Below are 19,219 nucleotides of genomic sequence, written 5' to 3' on the forward strand. Positions count from 1 at the left end.
AAGAATTTATGGTAAGAACAGATCAAATGCAAGAGTGATGGGTGATGTGGCTCCTATAAAAAAGTTGTTGCAAGCATTTTTCTCCCTTAATGCATTGCATATTTCCTTTATTGTGTTAATTACACTAAAAGTTTGAAAACATATTTTATTGCATAGCAGTCCAATTTATTTGTGGCTCATAGAATCTGTTTTATTACCTGAATATCAATGCCAGATATTGTATATACATAATCTTATGAACTTATGAGACTGGCTCTATAGGCTACAATTTCCTCACTTGACATCTCCAATAAACACATAGATTAGAAGTCCAAGTAAGGCACCTGGAGATTTTGTGTTCCTTTTTACTGGTGGAGTGAGCTGAATTTGCAAATCATCTGTCCTCATCTAATATTTCTGCATATTTGGGATTTTATTCATAAAGCCATCAAAAACTAAGTAAAATTGCTTTCTGCCATTTCTTTTTCTATTGTTGATTATTTCATTTCAATCACATATTTAATTTTCTAATTGGAACACAAAAAAGCCATGAAAAAGAATGTTGTGGGGGGCACACACTACTTACTCTTTAAGAACTCAGTTCATGGGGCTGATTCTTTCTCTTGGGACTGAGGAAATGGTTTGACCATAAAATTCCCATTAGCCAAAAATAAGCAGAATTGCCTGCAGGATTCAAGGTAGGTACAGCCTTGGAGAGTAATAAAAGCCTGTTTTAAATGAACTCGTAAGGACACGATATAAGCCTGAGAATGGCTAGTCAGATTTTATGTTTATCCCTCTTGATTATACTTCCATATGTTTCTGGAAAACAGTGTCTGAAAAGTGCTTCATTAAAAATTTGTATTGGACTGGGGTAATTTGGGGATTATTGACCAAGTCTAAAGGCTGGGGCTACCCTATCAGGCGGCCTGGAAGCAGCAAAGAATGGCAGTGCTGTCTGCTCTGCTTCCCTCTACCATGTGGCATGAACTGACTTCAAAGACCCCAACTTCTCTTTTTAAGTAAGTATGACAGTTGGCATCCTAACCCTCCTCCCAACAAAAGACAAAAAGAAAACAAATTTGGGGGACCAAAATGGATTTTGGGAAGAAAAGGCACCCACCCTCCTGAAAATTAACTGAAGATGAGGCTTGCACAGCATGGGGGGGGGTGGCTGAAAAGTGTTGACATGCTTCTCCCTTTTAAGGTTCATTAGGTACCAGATGCTCAAGGACTTCCCTTCATTATGTTCCATCCTAGCCTGCCTGGTCTGTGGTGGGGGTGGTGGTGGTAGGATTAGTCAGTGTTCACAGAGACATACTTTGACATCTGAGTTGCTCTGGGAAAGCTTTGCTTTTTCTGGAAGTGGAATAGTGAATTGAATTGGTCCACCTGCCAAGAGGAGGAGACAGGAGGTCCAGGGAATGCCATCTTTTCAAAATTCTTTTCCTGTGGTTTACAGAAATAGCTGCCTGTTAGTATGTACTATGTATTCTTAGTGAAATTGGACATTTCTCAAGTACCGTCCACAAAGTACACAAAGTACTGTAAGAGACCTGGGCAGGGACATTTCAAAGTCCACATACACATGAAGAAAGAGCACAGGAGCATATCCTGAGTGGGGAAGTTTCCAGGAAGGCTCCCCAGAGGCCATGACCTTGAGTTGAGTCTTGAAGGAGGAGTTGGCCAAGCAAAGGAGAGGCTGGGTGACCTAAGTGTCATTGATGGGATGATAGAGATGGAGTGAATGGATGAGATCTGGGTTTTTCAAGAAGGGAGCAGCATTTGCAAAATCATAGAGTGAGATCTTCTGGATATACATGGGGGGTTCTAAGTGCAGCATGTCTGCAGTGTGGGGAGTTTGGGGATAGCAGATAAGAAAATGAAAAAGTGAGTCAAGGCCGAGCCCGAGATACCTATGTATGTTAAGAACTTTGAATTTTATAGTAAAGGTCAGTGGTTTTATATCCTCCCCCACTTCCGCCTTCCAGATGCTCTGATCCAGTTGGTTTAGAGAAGAAAGGTGGGGTTAGGTGTCAGTCTACACCTTAACCAGGCTGTGAACCATTAATCATTGATAGAGTGTGAGCATGTGAATGAGATTGTGTGAATGAGATTAAGACCCAGATTTGAAAGAGCACACACTGGTTGTGGAACAGGAGGATACTTGAAAAATGCCCCATCCCAGCCAAGAGGAGCAGTCAGTGGGCCTATTGTAGTAGTTCAGGTGGAAAACCACCAGCACCTTAGTTGAGGTAGGAGTAGAGAATGGACAGGTAATTGAAAGAGAACATCTAGAAGGTGTGTGGGTTGTGGGGGTGGGAAGGGTGAGGGATAGAAGAAGGGAAGTGTGGTCAGCCAGCCACAGAGAAGTCCTGTAAAGTAAAGACTGACTATCCTTTGGATTAGGTATGTAGTAGGCAGTTGTAGCCAGAGAGAGTGATATTTCAGTGGGATGATGGAGGCAAAAGCCCTATAACCCAGGTTGAAGACCTTGAACCTGCTTTAAGACGCCTTCAGGTTTGTTATGATCAGGGAAGGTGGATAATCACAGGGACCTAGATGGAGTTCCAGGAATGAAAGGAAAAGGCTGGGAAGGTAAGCTGGGGCTCTGTTGTGAGGTGCCTGCCGGGTAGGGGGTTTTATTGGTAATGGTGAGATCCAGTTCTCTGCTTTTAGGCTAATGGTAACCTGACAGATGAGGTTAAGCCTTTTAGGGTGAGACCAGGTGGAGTTAAGGCTTATTAGAAGGCCAGTGCCAATTTTTATGGTCCTGATGATTTTTAACAGCTATTTTAACAACAGAATGATGAAAATGTGTGGTATTCTTTCTCCCTTGGGATAATGTGGCTGCTGAAAAAGGTCATAACTAATAGGAAAAATGAGTTTTATTGCTTAATTGTAGATTCAGTTTATTTGTGTTTTCCTGTTACCATTACCATGTGTTTTCTGAGTTGACTAGTTGACTAGGCCAGGCTTCTCTACAAGAGTGTATATGTTTACAAAAAAAAAAAAAAAGGCTCTGAAATTCCTCCCCACCCTGAAAATATTTAACATATAAAAACCCCAAAAATACATACATAAGTGAAGTATAGCTAGTTTAGGCTTGTATTTGTATTATTTTAGTTTTATAGAGAAGAGCTATTTGGGGATATGATGGTTTTGATCATGGCTTCTCAGTGTTGGCATGATTGACATTTTGAGTTGGTTGATCCTCTGTTGTGCCTAGTAGAATGTTTAGCAGCGTCCCTGGGCTCTACCCACTAGATGCTTGTAACACCCTTATCCCCCCAGTTGTGACAACTGAAAATATCTTCTAATATTATTAAAGTCTCTGGGGTGGGGGATGGGGAGAAGGCAAAATTGCCCTGGATTGAGAACTGTTGTTTCGCAATATATATCATAGTGGTTTTTATCAGAAAATGGCTACATCCTCCTGCTGCAGTAAGGATAGTTTTATTGAAGCCTGTAGAGTCTGAGAAGCTTTTATCACCAGAAGAAAACTAATGAATATTTATAAATTCTCTTGTCAAAATTTTATTTACAAATTTTTAAAGAAAAAGAAGGGCACCTGGGTGACTCATTCAGTAAGTGTTGCCTTCAGCTCAGGTCATGGTCCAGGGATCCTGGGATACAGTCCTGCTTCAGGCTCCCTGCTTAGCGGGAGTCCGCTTTTCCCTTACCCTCTGCTGCTCCTGCTGCTCCCTATACCGCTCTCCCTGCTTTGTGCTCTCTCACTCTCGCTCTCTTAAAGAAATAAAGAAATAAATAAAATCTTAAAAAAAGTTTAAATTAAAGAAAGAAAAAAAAAAGGAAAAGCTACTTTGCTGGTTGCTTGACCATTCCTCTGCTTACCCCATGTACCCACTCTTTCATTTAGTTCCTGAATATGCCGTCATTTAATTTTAATTGGGGTCCGGATTTCTCAGTGCAAAGGACATTATGTGCTAGAAAGTGCCCAAATAATACCACCTTCTAAAACTGGGTGTAAAAGTGTGGATTTCATGCAGGACATGGATTTTACTATTGTTTCATAACTAATGCTTTCTAACTCTGACCAAGCCACTTTAATCTTTCTGTGCAAATTTTCTCATCTGTGAAGTGAAGGAGATTAAGTATATTATCTTTAAGTTTGCTTCTTGCTCTAAGGTTGAAATGTTTTGATTGTTTTTTTGGGTTGTTTCCCCCGCCATGCACGACACCCCCCAGTGCAGTGTAACCCAAATTGTGCTTTCCAGGTCATCAGTGGTCTGTAGACTACATTGCTGGTCTACATTGAGATAAGTACAGACATAGAGAGTAAACAATTAGAAATGGTAATTATAATTTGACAGAGTCATTTCATGCCTGTTACACATAAAACAAAAAATTGAGCATGTATTTTGTCTTAGTCTTTTAAATTGAATTTTTTAGTAATTCATTTTTATTATGCTTTATGAAGATAGCAGTCCACATTGGATTGGAAGAAGAAAAATAAAACAAACTGGTCATTCACTAGAGGTAGTTTGAGAAGCACCACCTTGAGGTATGATGGAAATATTTTTTTTGCTTCTCTTTCTACCCTGCCCAATAAGAGAGTTACTTTGTATATTCCTCCTCTGGGGTTTCAATAAAGAGAGGAGCAAGATACTGCCTGTCTGCTTTATTAGCAGCATAAAGCTGGTGGCAAAGAGAGTAAGAGGGAATTCTGGAGTAAATACGAGATTCTCTTGGATAGTATGCATATATAAGTCTTCACATAGCTCATGTTAGTGTCTCACGTCAAATAACGTGTTTATCTTAGAACAGAAACACAAAGAGCAGTGAAAATGTCCATTTAAAAATTATTTTAGCTCCACTCCAAAATTATTTTAACCCCAAGAATCCTCTTAGGTATGAATCTATTAGAATGTTTGGTATACTGGGGCTCTGTACTAGCTGATGTTGGTGAGGGTAGGTAGAAAAAGGAAGAGATGTGGATTATAGCTAAAGGGATTAATATAGATGTTTTTGAGTCTATTCTCTCTTTCAGACTCATTCAACATTTTGGGAAATCTGTTACATGGACTCAGGTGTGGTAGACTGATAGGTGAACAAGGGCCGTTAAGCAATGAGCACTGCACAGTTGTACCTTGGTCTTTATATGTTAAATTAAGGTGGAGGAGCCAGCCTTCAGACTGACCCTTATGTGAGGGAGAAAGCACAGCTGAGTTCTCTGCACTGTGGACCACTTGTTCGAATACGTTTTTTCCCATATTGAGTGGAATAATCCAGAGAGGCCTGTCTTACTCCTGGGAACACTTCACACGTGACCTGGCACTGCTGTTCCTGCTTGGTCTGTATGGGTTTTTTACTGTACTTCCTCCTCCAAAGTAAAAAAGGCAAGATCTTTGCTTGCTCTATTAGCAGCAGAAAATCACCCTTTCTTTCAGTTTTTTTTTTTTTTTTTTTTCCTTAAATCCAGAGGATGAAAATATATAACATATTTGGAAACTCCACTGGCAGCCTTGGCAGGCGTTTCATATTTACTTGGACTTAACATGAATTGGATTTGGTGCTCTGATTTCCCCGTCTCCATCTCTCGGAACAAGTTATTTATTATCCAAGTGAGTCTGTGTTAGTGGGTCAGACATGCACATGGCACATCTATTGTAAGTGTGTTTGTTCAGTAAGATTTATGCTGGCCCAAATTGTTTTATATTGGTTTTCATTGTTGAAAATTTACTGTATTCATTTTTGGTTTGGCGTAAGTGTGCTAAGGGTTCTGTGGTTGAACATTTTATCACTATAACACTTCATGCAAAGGAAATTAAAAAATACATAGTGAAAGCATTTCCCTAATATGTTTCCAATCAGCTGTGTACTTTAGTAATTTGATTTGTAGGAACCAGAGAGAAGAGTATTCCTGCGCTCTTTACAATCATTCATAATTCTGTGGGAATTCAGATCATGGTTCTAAGTTTATGAAAATGTATCTTGAAATTTTCTTCAGTCCTTTATTATTCTGTTTGTGTGTATTGAGAGTATATTTTATTTTATTTTATTAACACACCAATATCTAAAAGAATTCAGGGAAGGGGGCGAGTGTTCTGTCTCAGACAAGAAAAACTGATGTGGATTGTGGTTGATTGGCTTGCCAGAAGTCAGTCATTGGTACAGAGAGGCAGGCCCTTTTATTTCTGCATTATCTTATGTGTGTGTAATCTTGCTTCTGTACTCCTTGGGCTAAGCAGTCAGACTGTGCCTTGTAAATCCCTTTGCCTGGTAGACTCTCATATGCAGTGATGAAGGGCATAGCCAGGTGCACCTTCCCTGAAAGTGTAACACACGGATGGAGGGTGGTATTTGGATGAGCTCATGAAGATCTAGGCTGTGATCTTTGCACCATTATTTCTTTGGCTCTTTCCACAGGGACTTAAGCTAACTGGCTTGTTTCCTTGTTTTTGAGGATCTCTGGCCTTTGACTTACTTCGTTTTTTTGCTAATGAATGAGCATGACTTCTGTTTTGGCTGGTGAATTAACTTGTGATAATCCATACATTTATAGTTTCAGATTTCTTAATCCAGTTCACTATCTAAGAGTAAAAGCAAAGTGAAATGTGAAATCATAGCTCTCGAACTGGGAGGCAAGACTTGGAAGGTTTCATTGGTAAAGATAGTAGATTGTCAAGGGTCTTAAGTGGTGTAGAATTTTGCAATCATTTCCTTTTTTAATTTTCTGCTTTTATTTCCTGTCATGTTTTAATGTTCCCTCTTAACCTTCAGTTTTCTGTTCTTATGAAAGTCTTATGAAAAATCCCCTTGCATAGTGGTGATTTTAGCCCTGGTCCTCCTCCTACTTCACTAGGCATAAATAAAGTCGCGAGGTCATGCGTTTTGGCCAGGAGGGTTCATCAATCCATGCTTTTCCATTTGAAAACATTGACTGGGAGGTTAATCTTCTCAGTAGACAAAGAATTAATATAAGTGAAAACCAAGTGGATATTTAGAAGGCTTAGTTGTGTTTTGGAGAAAATAGCCAAGGAACATCATGGTTCCTACTATCACCAGTCTGGCCTTGAAGACCTAACTTCTTTTGCTCCAAAGATAAAAGAAGCACACATTCATTCTTGGTCTTTTTTCCTGCTTTTGTGTTTCCTGTTTAGGTTGCACCTATGAAGGAAATACCTATAACAGCTCTTTCAGATGGCAGAGTCCTACACAACCCTGTGCTCTACGTCAGTGCCAGGTAAAGTCTATTTTCCTCTCCACTAAAAAGGAATTGGTGAAGCCAAAACAAAAATAAATTAAACAACAACAACAACAACAACATCTGTATAACTGTTACTGTATTACTGTATCCTTATACATATTTATTGTGACCTTAACAAGAATAGATACAGGTATAGAATAGATACTGTATAGCACTCACTTCTAGAAACATGCAGTGGAATTGTTCACCATTGTTGAATTGTGCCTGGAAAAACTCTGGGAAGATGTATATGTCCTTGGGGAAAATTCATGTCTTCCTGTGAGTCAGCTTTGAGCAAAACATGAATTCCTGTTAGCAGAAAGAGGTATTGTCAGAGGATATATGTTTTACTTCTTTGATTTAGAAACATTTTGAACTGGAGCCAGTCTGTAAGCTTATTTAAATCAAAGCAATTAGTACAGTGTAACCTCAATGACTTCAACCTGACAAATTTGAGAACCACCAGTTCAGTTCCCAAGGACCCCACCGTGGCTGGTGCTTGCTGCCCCCTGCAAAGGGCGCCGATTCTGTGAGACTCTAGTTGTTACAGGGCTTCAACAGAGCAAGATAAACTAAAGGAAAAATGAGGAATCTAAATGTTCAAACTCCTTTTCTTATCTCTAAAGAAATACTCAGTTGAAAAATGCTCATCTAATCTTGACATAATTTAAAAACTCTCCATAGAGAAGATTCTGTTAAATCATTTTACCCCCAGCCCCATTTTACTGTTCCAGGATATGCTCTCATATTTAAAGGGGAAAGAAAGGGGCATCCAGGAGGCTCAGTCAGTTAAGTGTCTCCCTGCAGCTCAGGTCATGATCTCAGGGTCCTAGGGTTGAGCCCTGCATCAGGCTCCCTGCTCAGCAGGGGAGTGTGCTGGTCCCACTCCCTTTGCCTTCCATCCCTGCCACGCTCCCCAGCTCATGCTCTGTTTCTGTCTCTCAAATAAATAAACACAATCTTTAAAAAAAATACAGGGGAAAGAAAGATTAATATAATAATGCATATTTCTTTTGGGTCTTACCTCAAGTATACTGACATTTAGTTTACCAAAGTCTGACTTTCATGCAGTCACACTGTTATATACTCACAGTGGGGCACACTTACTCAAAAGATCATCGGTTATTTATTTGGCTAAATGTTCAGTTCACTTGTGTAGTAAATCTAAGTTATTTGTGAAAATAAGCAGTAGAGAGAACAAATGTAAATAATAGATTAAGTGAATCAATAAATATTTGTTGAATTTTTGCTCTGGGTTATAGATTCAACCAGCTTCATGGGACAAAGGGATGAGAGCAGTGGATTTTAGTAATATCAAAAGTCCACATTTCCTTCTAAAATTTGTACCATCCCACCCACACCCTGTTTCTTGACCAGTGAAATTTCCAATCTGATAGGGGCACTCTGAAAGCCCTGCTTACCCTATCTTTTAAGCAAGACAACCCTGCTGGAGTTGCCTTTTGGAGTGTAGTAGAACATTTTTATGCAACAGCCAGACCTCTCAAAGATCCTCAAATTGCATGGGCCGTACTTTCAGATGAAGACTTTGTTTGAATTAAATGAAAACTATTATCCGGGAGGAAATATTTTGTTGACTGAATAACACATGAAGCCATTTTCAAGTGTTGACACTGAAACTCCTATTGCCTATCATCTTTGGTCACCAGCCACTCATCAGGCCCACAGAGAATGATGCAGGAGTATCCCATTATTACTGGAAGCGGTCCCGAGGACCAACAGTCCTGGGAGTCAGGAAGTGACGACTGCAGAGCAGAGCCCTGAGAGGGGGTGCTGCCTACCAAAGATGAACTTTGCCTTTTCGTTTTCCTTCTTTTAAAAAAAACTTTGCATAAACAATGAATTCTGGAACATTGAAAAGAAATTAAAAAATAAATAAAAATTGAGAAACAGAACAAAAAACCAAACCAAAACAACAAACAAACAAAAAAACTTTGCCTAAGCCCTCCTAGCTAGTTTAGAAATATCATTCCATTCAGTAGTCATAAAAGCAAACCTCTAAGATAGTTATAAAAGCTGTTCCTCTGCTCCTCTGACACCTTCCCACTCCTGCTTATATTCTTCCTTCTTTAGGGAGTGAGACCTCCTCTGCCAGTGTGGGAAATAGCCACTTACTGGTACCTGTCGGGGAAGGCCTCATGTAAGACATCATCTACAGAACAGCACTGTTACAAACTCATTAAGCTCTTCCCTTCTCAGGGCACAAGATCAGTATCAGAAGAGAGAGTGCAGCGTAGTGAGTACAAAATATGGGCTCCGTCACTCACATAACTTGTTTCTTCACCTCTCTGGACCTCTCCGTCTCATCTCCTGTGATGTGTGGGTCTCCTAGGGTGATGGTAAACATCACTGAAGATGGTTCTGATAGAGGCTGCATGCACTGGGCAGGGCTAGGTACCAGACAGGTAACAGCTAGTCAGACTACCTGGTTTCTTTCCATTTGAGTTGAATTCTAGCTTCTTTCTTAAATCCTCCTACCAAAAGAGTTTCAATGGTGAAACATTTACCTTTATTTTCCACTTTTACTTTCTTACTAAAGAGCAAAATCTGAAGATCACAGACAGGAAATTCATGCTGGGAGTAAACCTGAATCCTCCATCTGGATTGCAGATACAAAAGGGAAATTGATCTTGGGCCATAGCTTTTTGCATTTGCTTCAGTTATGTAACTAAAGCACAGATCCTTTTTTGATGTTGTAGATTGTGATATTTTGACAGTTGTTCTCCCCCCCGCCCCCAAATGTGATATAGACCACAATAAATTCCTCTGGTAGTGGAATCCTTGGGCCTCACAAATATGAAGACATCTAGGATGTAACATTCCTTGTTGGCCTGAGATAATATGGTAGCTGATAGGATGAAAAAATTTATCTAGTTGTCATATTGTTACATTTTTTTTTCAACCTGTGCTACCCTTCCTTGCAAAACAAAATAAAACAAACACACAAATCCATTTATAACATGGGTAAAGAATATGGAGGAAATTCTTCAAAGACCAACTCTGAAAATTAATCAAGAAAATGTTTCAACTGACATTAAAATATCTGAATCCCCAGACAGTTTGCAAATGAGTCACTTGATTTCATTATTAAGATCTAAAGGCTCTATTTTTCCATATATAATATGAACTTTAAAGTAGTTTGGTCTAATCTCGTCACTGATGCTTGAGAGCCAGGCTCTCTATGTGAGGCAGAATGAAATTTCTAAGATTGCAGAGCTGGCCTAGATATTTCCAGAAGAGTGGTAAGGAATTAGGTCTCCAGATGCCAGTCTGGGGTATTACCACATGTACTCTGTGCCTCATCATTAACGGCTTTAAGTGTAATGACAATTATAGAAAATATAGCAGTGTTGACAACTTAAAACAATCGTGAATAAGCAGCTAGACTCTGTCAGCTACTGACTGACAGCAAGGTCTTAAATACTAGACCTAAAAGAAAAAACTTTGGGCCAAAGAGATAGACCACGGACAGGTCAAGACAGGATTTGTGCTCCAAGTTTGAAAGCATCAAGGCCGTGAGCTGGGGAGATGGGACCTCAATGGTGCCACATCCTCTGGACCTGATACCCACCCTCTTTTGCACTTTTGGTGTTTGGGCTCTTCCCCTGATCCCTTGAATACTTTCCCAAAGTGAATCACTCCTCGGTGGGACTTCCGGGCTGACATGTTTGTGGCATTCTGTTTTTCAGGAAGGCGTTGTCACAGAGTCTGAGGTGCGATGTGTTGTTCATTGTAAAAACCCTTCCAGGCATCTGGGAACGTGCTGCCCCACCTGTCCAGGTAACATTCTCAGGAAGGGAAGCCTGCCAGGCTCCCTGCCATGGCACGTGACTGTGATATCTCTGTGAGCTCTCTCCAGAAGGCAGGATACTCCCCCTCCAGACTGGAACTTGTCTCGCTTTCTGTCTATACATCGTGGGTGTAGAGAGCAAACTCCTTTGCACAGAAATATCCGGTTGGACTCTCTGGTGTGCCCCGGTTGAATGCAATGTGCTGTAGGTCTTGGCATGTGGATGCTTCAGGCTCTGGAGGCCTGCTTTCCACTCCGCAGGGCCACAGGTAACGCTTACTTTGGAAGGAAAGGCTGTGGCTTTCTTTTGCTTCCAGAAATGTCTTTTTACTGCTTCAAATTGCAGTATCTTGGCTAGAACGCTCCTTGGTGATGAGGTGACCAGATGTTTTCTGAAAACTGAGAGCTGTGTCCCTAAGTGAATTTAGCTTAGGGTCTTGCTCGTCTCAGTTTTCGATGTGGTGCAATAAGTTGGACCTACTGTCTTTTGAGGGCCCCACTGCCTAGCTGACAGCAAAGGGATCTTTCCTTTCCAGTGGCTAGAGTGTCTCCTCTTACTTTTCTGAACAGGATTACAAAGGCCTCCTGCATCTTTTCTTGCCCTTATGTACGAGCCCAGGGATTTTGAGGTGAGAGATTTTTTTCTGATCCTTTAAGCCCCTGGCCCATGTTCTCAGACAGATGTTCTGAGTTTTGGTTTTACTCTGAGTGCTTTTCCTCACTGGAGGCAGTACTCACAACTAGTACTCATTGCTTTTGAGATTACTCTCCAAAGGGTCATCTGTTCTGCAAAACTTCCTGGAGAATGGCTCAGGTACCATGCTGGGATGCTCTGTGAAGATGAGCCTGGCTCCCTTTGCAGGCGGCTGCTCGCCCTCCCCTGCCCCATGCAGTCTGAGATGCATCTGGACCTGAGTCCTTTCCAGAGAGTCCAGTTTTTTCTCGTCTTTAAATGACAATGAGGACAGTTGCTCTCCACTACCTCTAACCTTCCTGAGTTCCCTGGACTGTCTTAATTGAGCCAAACTTCCTTTCCACATTGGGATTTCTGTGAAGCTAACAAGATGAGCTTATAGAAAGGCCAAGAACTGTTTGAAAATAGAAGAATTCTTTCCATAATCCAGTTATTTTGTATCTATCAAACAGAGTTGCTTGAGTTCCTTTTGCCTCTGAATGCTTTAAATGCTCTGTATTATGGAACCATACTCTTAAATGCCTAAAGTGTTGTTATAAAGTTAGATCAGATCTCTCTAGGCTGCACATTAGTATCACCTGAGAAGCTTAGAAAAAAAACAAAAAAAACAAATCTCGATGCCCTGGTTACATTTCAGACCAATTCCATCAGAATCTCTGAGGGCAGAAGCCAGGCCTCCCACTTAATTCCTATACACCGGCAAGCTTGAGATGGATAACAGAGCAAATTTTATATGCCATTTGGATTTAAAAATCATTGTAGCCCCTAAACATGAATTCAGTTGTGTTGAAGAGACTGTTGCTTTATTGGTACAGAGTCAACTCAGTGTGTGCAACATCATTCCTTACTTACGAGATTGTCATGTTTTTAGGCTTGCCTTTGGAAATGCAGGTATACAGACAGCTGAGTGAATTTATTTCAGCAGTTAAGGTATCATATTTGAGCAATTGATTCTTTCATTTGGCTTTTGGTTGAGTTCTCAGGAAGGAAAGGCTGAATTCTGTGATGGCGCACACTGCAGTGCTAAGTCCTCACGACCATCCACGGAGGGAGGAGGCACTGTCTGCAGCTCACACAGGAAGAAATGAGACCCAGTAAGACCAAGTACATTCCCAAGCAAGGCCTGTGAGGTGGGGTCAGGGTCTGGCGCTTCCCTTTCTTGGCCACCACACTGCACCACCTTCTCCCTCTGCCCCAAACGTACACGATGATATTTGTTCTGCTTGGGTCCACAGGCCCTGGGAGACAAATCTTTTTTTTTTTTTTTTTTTTGATGCTATTTTTATTTATTTATTTTTTAAACATATAATATCTTTTTATCCCCAGGGGTACAGGTCTGTGAATCGCCAGGTTTACACACTTCACAGCACTCACCATAGCACATACCCTCCCCAATGTCCATAATCCCACCCCCCCAACCCCCCTCCCCCCATTAACCCTCAGTTTGTTTTGTGAGATTAAGACTGGGAGACAAATCTTTAAATGTTAGCATGCTAGGGCCACGCACTAGGCCTCCAGCCCCTGCGTAGGCTCTGTACCTTCGGTTATGGGGTCAAGAATCAACTCTCCTCCCTCTTTTTAATTTCAAAGGCCAGCCTTTGAGGTGCAAATCAGAAGACTCAGAAGAGCCCAGCCATGTCCTGAATGTATTGTTCTTTGTCTTGGGAGGGATGTCTGTGCCAAGTCTAGGTAGGGACAGTTGAAGCAAGCCATGCGGTGTTCTCCTTGGTAATTCAGAAGGACTGGCATCTGTCGTTGATCACAGAATGGTAGTAGGCGTAATGGCAGACATGTGCAGTCTGTGGTCCCTTTCTTCCTGAAACAGATTTCAGGGCATGCTTGCTGGTGTGCTCTTTCCTTTAGTCTGACTTTACTCAATAATGGTGGGTTGTGATGCGAACAGTTTACGAAGAATTTTCGTTTAAAATTCCCTTATTCAAATTGTCATATGTAGATTGTTGTGGTTGATCTGCCCGGCAAACTGGATAGCAAAACCAGCGTGTAAACATATATGAAAGAACTGAAGACCTTTTGTTGGAAGTGTACTTTGGAAAGAGACACCTGGGCACCTGCTGTTACTAACACTGCTAGGATACAGCCTCCAGGAGGGACCCAAGCTTGCTAAGTCTTTCTGTATCTGTGGGAACAGCACTGGTTGATGGCTAGCTCTGGCTGTGGGTATCAAATAGACTTTAAAATCACAGTTGCACTCAGTGATCCAACTTCAGACTCAGGAGCATTAGTTCTATGTTTTTCACTTGAGCAAAGGCCTCCATATCTAGATTTAAAATGAACAGATCCAGCAGCCAGACTAGGTGGTTATGGATAATACTTGTTTCCCCTCATCGGGTACTAAGAGCTTCAGGAGTTTGGTGGATTCTGTTGATGACTGCAGTTGGCAGGACTTAAATACTTACTCTCAGGGGCATGAGTCAGCCTCACACAAGAGCCCCTTTGGCTGATTTTTGGCACAACTGGGCTGGTTCCAACACTGCCTACTATGTGTAAAGTGACCTCGGCTGTTCTGGCAAAGCACTCTGTGAGGATGGTCCTGAGGAAAGTGGCTTTGGCATCAGCCAACAGTCCTTTCATAGCCTGTTTGACACGGGGTGACTGGCCAGCCTGTGTTTTAGGTCATTTGTGGGATTTCTTAAGAATACATCAGTGTCCTGAGTGTCTTTCTGAATTGGAGATACCTCCTGGGCTTTTCATCTTATTTTTAGCCAAACTTGGTGGCTAACCCTCTTTAATATCACATAGGGTGGACATCTCTTTTCCTGCCTTTCCCCCTCCCTGCCTTGGTACCTGACCCTCTGTGTGATTCAGCTGGTAGGTCAGAGCTGAGTTTGAATCCCAGCTCTGCTACCTGTCAATTGGGTAAGTTACTTCCTCTCTCTGAGCCACATTTCCCTCATCTATGGAGACTGTGACAAGAGTCCCTGCTTGGTGGGCTCACTGTGAAGATGGAGTGAGATCAGGGGTACAAAGAGCCTGGTAGAGGCTGGACAATTCCTGAACATTCACCAAGTGACAACTCTTCACGTCACTTTCTCAGTAGCTTGATTTCTCTCACTTGGCCTTCTTCTGTTTGCCTCTTCCAGCCCCTCTGGGTTTAGGTGAGGCTGGTCCGGGTGGTCATGGTGAGTCCCTTAGACTCATAGGGCTCGCTGTTGTGCAGTGTTCCCCCTTGGGCTGACCTGGCTTCCACCGTCCTATTTGCTTTCTAGCGTCTTCGGGTTTCTGGACACAAGTCAACCTTTTGTACTCTTTTTTTTTTTTCTTTTTTTTAAACTATGAAGGAATCTTGTCCTCTGGTTAAAGAGAACACTCTGCTAGGTGGAAATGCAGGTGGGAGGTAGATAAGTAAGACGGATGAGCAGTGGATAGAAGCATAGTATCAAGCTGAGCAAAAGCTGCTGCCCTAATTCTAAACTTCTCTTCATTTCCCAGGCTGTGTGTTTGAGGGTGTGCAGTACCGAGAAGGCGAGGAATTTCAGCCAGAAGGAAACAAATGTACCAGGTGTTCCTGTGTTGTAAGTACTGCCCTGGATATTCTATGGGTATTCCTTCTGGTGAATCATGGCTGGGATCTACCACGAGCAGCCCTGATTCTCTTTACCATCTCTTCCTCTCCCTCCTGACACAGAATCAAGGAAAAAGCTCATTGCTCTAGGGCAGGTTTCTCAACCTTGTCAGTATTGACGTTCTGGGCTGGGTAGGTTTGTGCTGGGGGCATTGAGAATGGATGTTCCTGTGCAAGGTAGGATGTTTAGCATTATCCCTGTCACCACTCATCAGGTGCCAGTAGCACTCCCCCCACCCCTCACTTATGAAAACCAAAAGTGTCTGCAGACGTTGCCACCTGTCTCCTGGAGAACAACATCACATCTGGTTGAAAAGCACTGGTTTAAAGAGTGAGGGAGAGAAGCTGGTTTCCCTCCATCTGCCTTCTTCTTTGGGAAGTTCTGGATTCTCTTTCCTTTGAGGTAGCCATTGAGTTCTTCAGTGCAGTCACATGGGAAGCCGAGCGGGGATAAGTACAGCTTGCCTCAGTATATTCTGTGGGGTGAGAGAACCTGATAATTTGGTCGGGTTCGTCATTTTCACTGGGGGGATGGACAGGAGGAAATGGGCACTAAACTGTAGAGTCAGGGTAGAGTAGGGATTAGTGAGACAATAGACTTGCCTTTCTAAGAATTGTTGACTTGTGAGTCATGTACTAAGGATAGTTTCTGAGTACTTAGGAATGAAAGAAGGAACTTGGTGTGTGCCGTAATTTTAAAGGGATCTTTTTAATTAATGTATTTCAGATTTGGAGATCATTGCTGGTGATGGTGGTAATGGTGATGATGGGGGTCTAGTCTTAATCAGTGCTTCAAGTTACCTACTATAGGGAGTTATACAACCATATATATTTAAAACTTTTAATCCTTTGTAATGAAGAACATATAGTATGCATATCAGAGTATTAAAAAAAAACATACGTGGAGAACTCCAGTATCCTAATTTCACTAAAGCAGAATCTGTGGATCATCAGGAATCATAACATTTGCCATTTCTCTACATATCTTTTCTAAAATCTTTCCCTTGTTCTACATCACGCGTTAAAGTGAACATGACCAAGGATGATGGCTTATGTATGGGGTAGAAGAAGGAAAGGAAGGAAGGGAGGAAGAGAGAGGAGACATATAAAAGTTATGTAGTATGAGATGTATAATACCCATAATACTATAATAATATACAAAAATATGAAAGTGATTTCCTGATGAAGATGGACAAGAGTTTGCATATTCAGACTCAACTGTCATGTTTTTCTCCTCTTGCTAATTATGGTTAAATAGCTTTATGTTATTTTTTTACATAAATAAGCCATTAATAATAAGCCCATTTCTTTTTTTATTTCTTCCATATTGGTAAAGTTTTCTGATAATTTTTTAAGTAAACTGGGTAAATTGAAGAAAACAAAGGCACATTTCAGTAGGTAAATTTTATTTGTTTTATTTTATTGGAAAGATATAATTTATTCAATAGAGAGCGGGAGAGTGAGAAAGAGCATAAGAAGGGGGAGGGGCAGGCAGAGGGAGAGGGAGAAGTAGGCTCCCTACTGAGCAGGGAGTTGGACATGGGGCTTGATCCCAGGACCCTGGAATCATGACCTGAGCCTAAGGCAGACTCTTAACAGACTGAGCAACCCACCCATCCCTTAGTAGGAAATTTTAAATCTGTACCTGCGTGAACTTTCCCATAAAGGTGTGCCAAGATTAGGCAGCTGAGCCTCCTTGGGGAGGAAATTCTGAAGATTGCAAGAGGATGGAAGTCTCCTGCAGTTTTACCAATGACAATCATACACAGTGATCTGATGTCAGGAACTGGAAATGAGTTTAGAAACAATACACACAGGGGTCACAAACTCAAATGTGTGTTCAAGGTATTCAGATTTCCTGTGTTTGTAAGCACAAAGCATGTTGAACAAAACACACCTGGGGCCCAAGTTCAGGCCCTTGGAAGTCCTGCTTTCATTTTCAGTTTAAGAAATGAAAATCCAAAGATGTTACTTGCCTGAGTGTTCCTGCTAGTGAATTTTCTCCAAACCTATATTCTATATCTTTTCTATATTCCTGTATTTTAATCTCCTAATTTCTTAATCCCATATTCTTTCCAGTTCTGTGCACTGCCACCCTTAGCACATAAGGGACAGTGAATGGCTTTTTCTTAGGTTCCTGATGTCAGTCTCGAAGCTAATAGAATAAGGAGAAGAGAGGAAGGAGCTCTCCCTTGGGGATAGGACATTTGTCCATAGGCTTAGATATGAGGAGAGCCATGAGAGCAGTTTTTCTTTTTGTGAATACAAAAATTTAAGATGTCAGGTTTGGTTTTTTGTAGCTTGTTATTAAAATAATCTGGTTTTTAATATTCTTTCATTTGTCACCTTTTGATGTGGTACACTAAAAGAAAAAAAGATAATGTCTTGGCATCAAACAGTCCTGTTTTGAGAGTGGTAACCATAGATGTTTGCTTTAGAATATGGCAAACGCACAACCCGCCAGCCCTGGGACCACGAGGCCCAGAGTTGGCTGCTGAGCAGCAGGCTTGGAGGCTTTGGCGTGGAAGGTGTGAGGGGGAACGAGCTGTCATCTTGCTGATTGAGGGGGCAAAACTGGACACATGCTTTGGACAGGACCAGTATGAGGCTAAATGCTGGGGAGGCTCTAGGAAGAGGTGTGGGGTATAGATTTCTCTGTAAGAAAAAGAAGACTGTGTATAATAATCTATGTGCTTTGGTAAAAAGGAAAGCAATACTATCCTGTGAGAGATCTGAACACATGTATGCATTTGAGCACGTATGTGGTATCAGTGTGCGCATGTATTCGCATGTGTATGTGTCTGTGTCTGTGAGTGTGCATATCTACATAAACATACAAGTCTATATAATCATGCCTACAAATAGAAATACAAACCCACACATGTCCGTGAAACAGACCCTGAGACAAGGATTTGCAAGTAATTCGTTTCTGTGGGAGAGACACAGGACGCTGGCTGAGGAGTGTGGTGATGACATGAGGAGGGGAGGCAGTCAGTGGAGGGGATGTCACCAAACAAATACCAGTGTGCTTGGCCAGAGTGCATTCCTGCTGGGCAAACTGGAAACCAGTGTGAGATTCGTGCCTCAGAATTTCCTGCCTGAGAGGACAGGGAGAGAAGATATATTTAGAGTAACTTCCATCTGCTCCAGAGCAGGGTTGATCGGGTACCATTCTGAGGCTGCCACTCAGGGGACGAAGTGACCTCTAGCCCGAGAGGAAGAAACATAGGTGTGGGCAGCTGGAAGTCCGGCATGTGCGCTCGCGTGCTAAGTGTGGGAGGGTGGCAGTGGGGCAGCAACAGTCAGCTACGGCATAGTTATTCATGTGTGTATACGGTACACAGACACGCACAAACTATACTATTTTTTTAAGAGACAGAGTGTGCCCATGTGAGCTGGGAGGGACAGAGGGACGGGGAGAGCGGCGAATCTTAAGTAGGCTCCATGCCCAGTGTGTAGCCAGATGAGGGGCTTGATCTCATGACCCTGAGATCATGGCCTGAGCCAAAATCAAGAGGTGGACACTTAACTGACTGAGCTGCCCAGGTGCCCCCAACACATGAATGTATTTCTATCTCTGAATATGTTTGTGTATTTGTGTGATAGGTATAGATTCATATGCACTGGAAGGTAGAACACTGGAGCACCTGTCTTTTCCTTTGCTCCTACTGCTGCCTGGTCCAGAATTCCTTTCTTTTCCTTCTTCACCTGGTGAGTGTTTGAGATCTCAGAGTGGTTATCACCATCCTTTGCAACTCGTTGACTGCGTTGTTTCCCAGAGGGTGGGAGCAACGTTTTCTCATTTGTGTTCCCGAGGCTCAGGGCTCTCACTGGCTAGCTCGCCTGCCCTCTTTTGCTCCCTCCTTCTCTCACACACGCACACACACACATACACTTCCAGGTAGCAGACTGTAGCGTGATTACTGGTTTATCTTCCTTTAGTCT

At 42.0% G+C, this 19,219-nt stretch overlaps 1 protein-coding gene across 1 annotated transcript in view; it reads left to right on the top strand.

Annotated features, from left to right (window-relative positions):
* Positions 1–19,219, top strand: part of LOC111147356 (BMP binding endothelial regulator) — a 252,678-nt gene that overhangs the window by 52,021 nt on the left and 181,438 nt on the right. The window contains exons 4-6 of the mRNA XM_022503357.1: positions 7,104–7,186; positions 10,897–10,987; positions 15,142–15,224. Of these exons, the coding sequence (XP_022359065.1) occupies positions 7,104–7,186; positions 10,897–10,987; positions 15,142–15,224 (257 nt within the window). The remainder of the gene's footprint in view (positions 1–7,103; positions 7,187–10,896; positions 10,988–15,141; positions 15,225–19,219) is intronic.

The sequence above is a fragment of the Enhydra lutris genome, unplaced genomic scaffold (genome assembly GCF_002288905.1).
Source record: "Enhydra lutris kenyoni isolate GAN:26980312 unplaced genomic scaffold, ASM228890v2 scaffoldscaffold16, whole genome shotgun sequence".
NCBI lineage: Eukaryota > Metazoa > Chordata > Mammalia > Carnivora > Mustelidae > Enhydra > Enhydra lutris.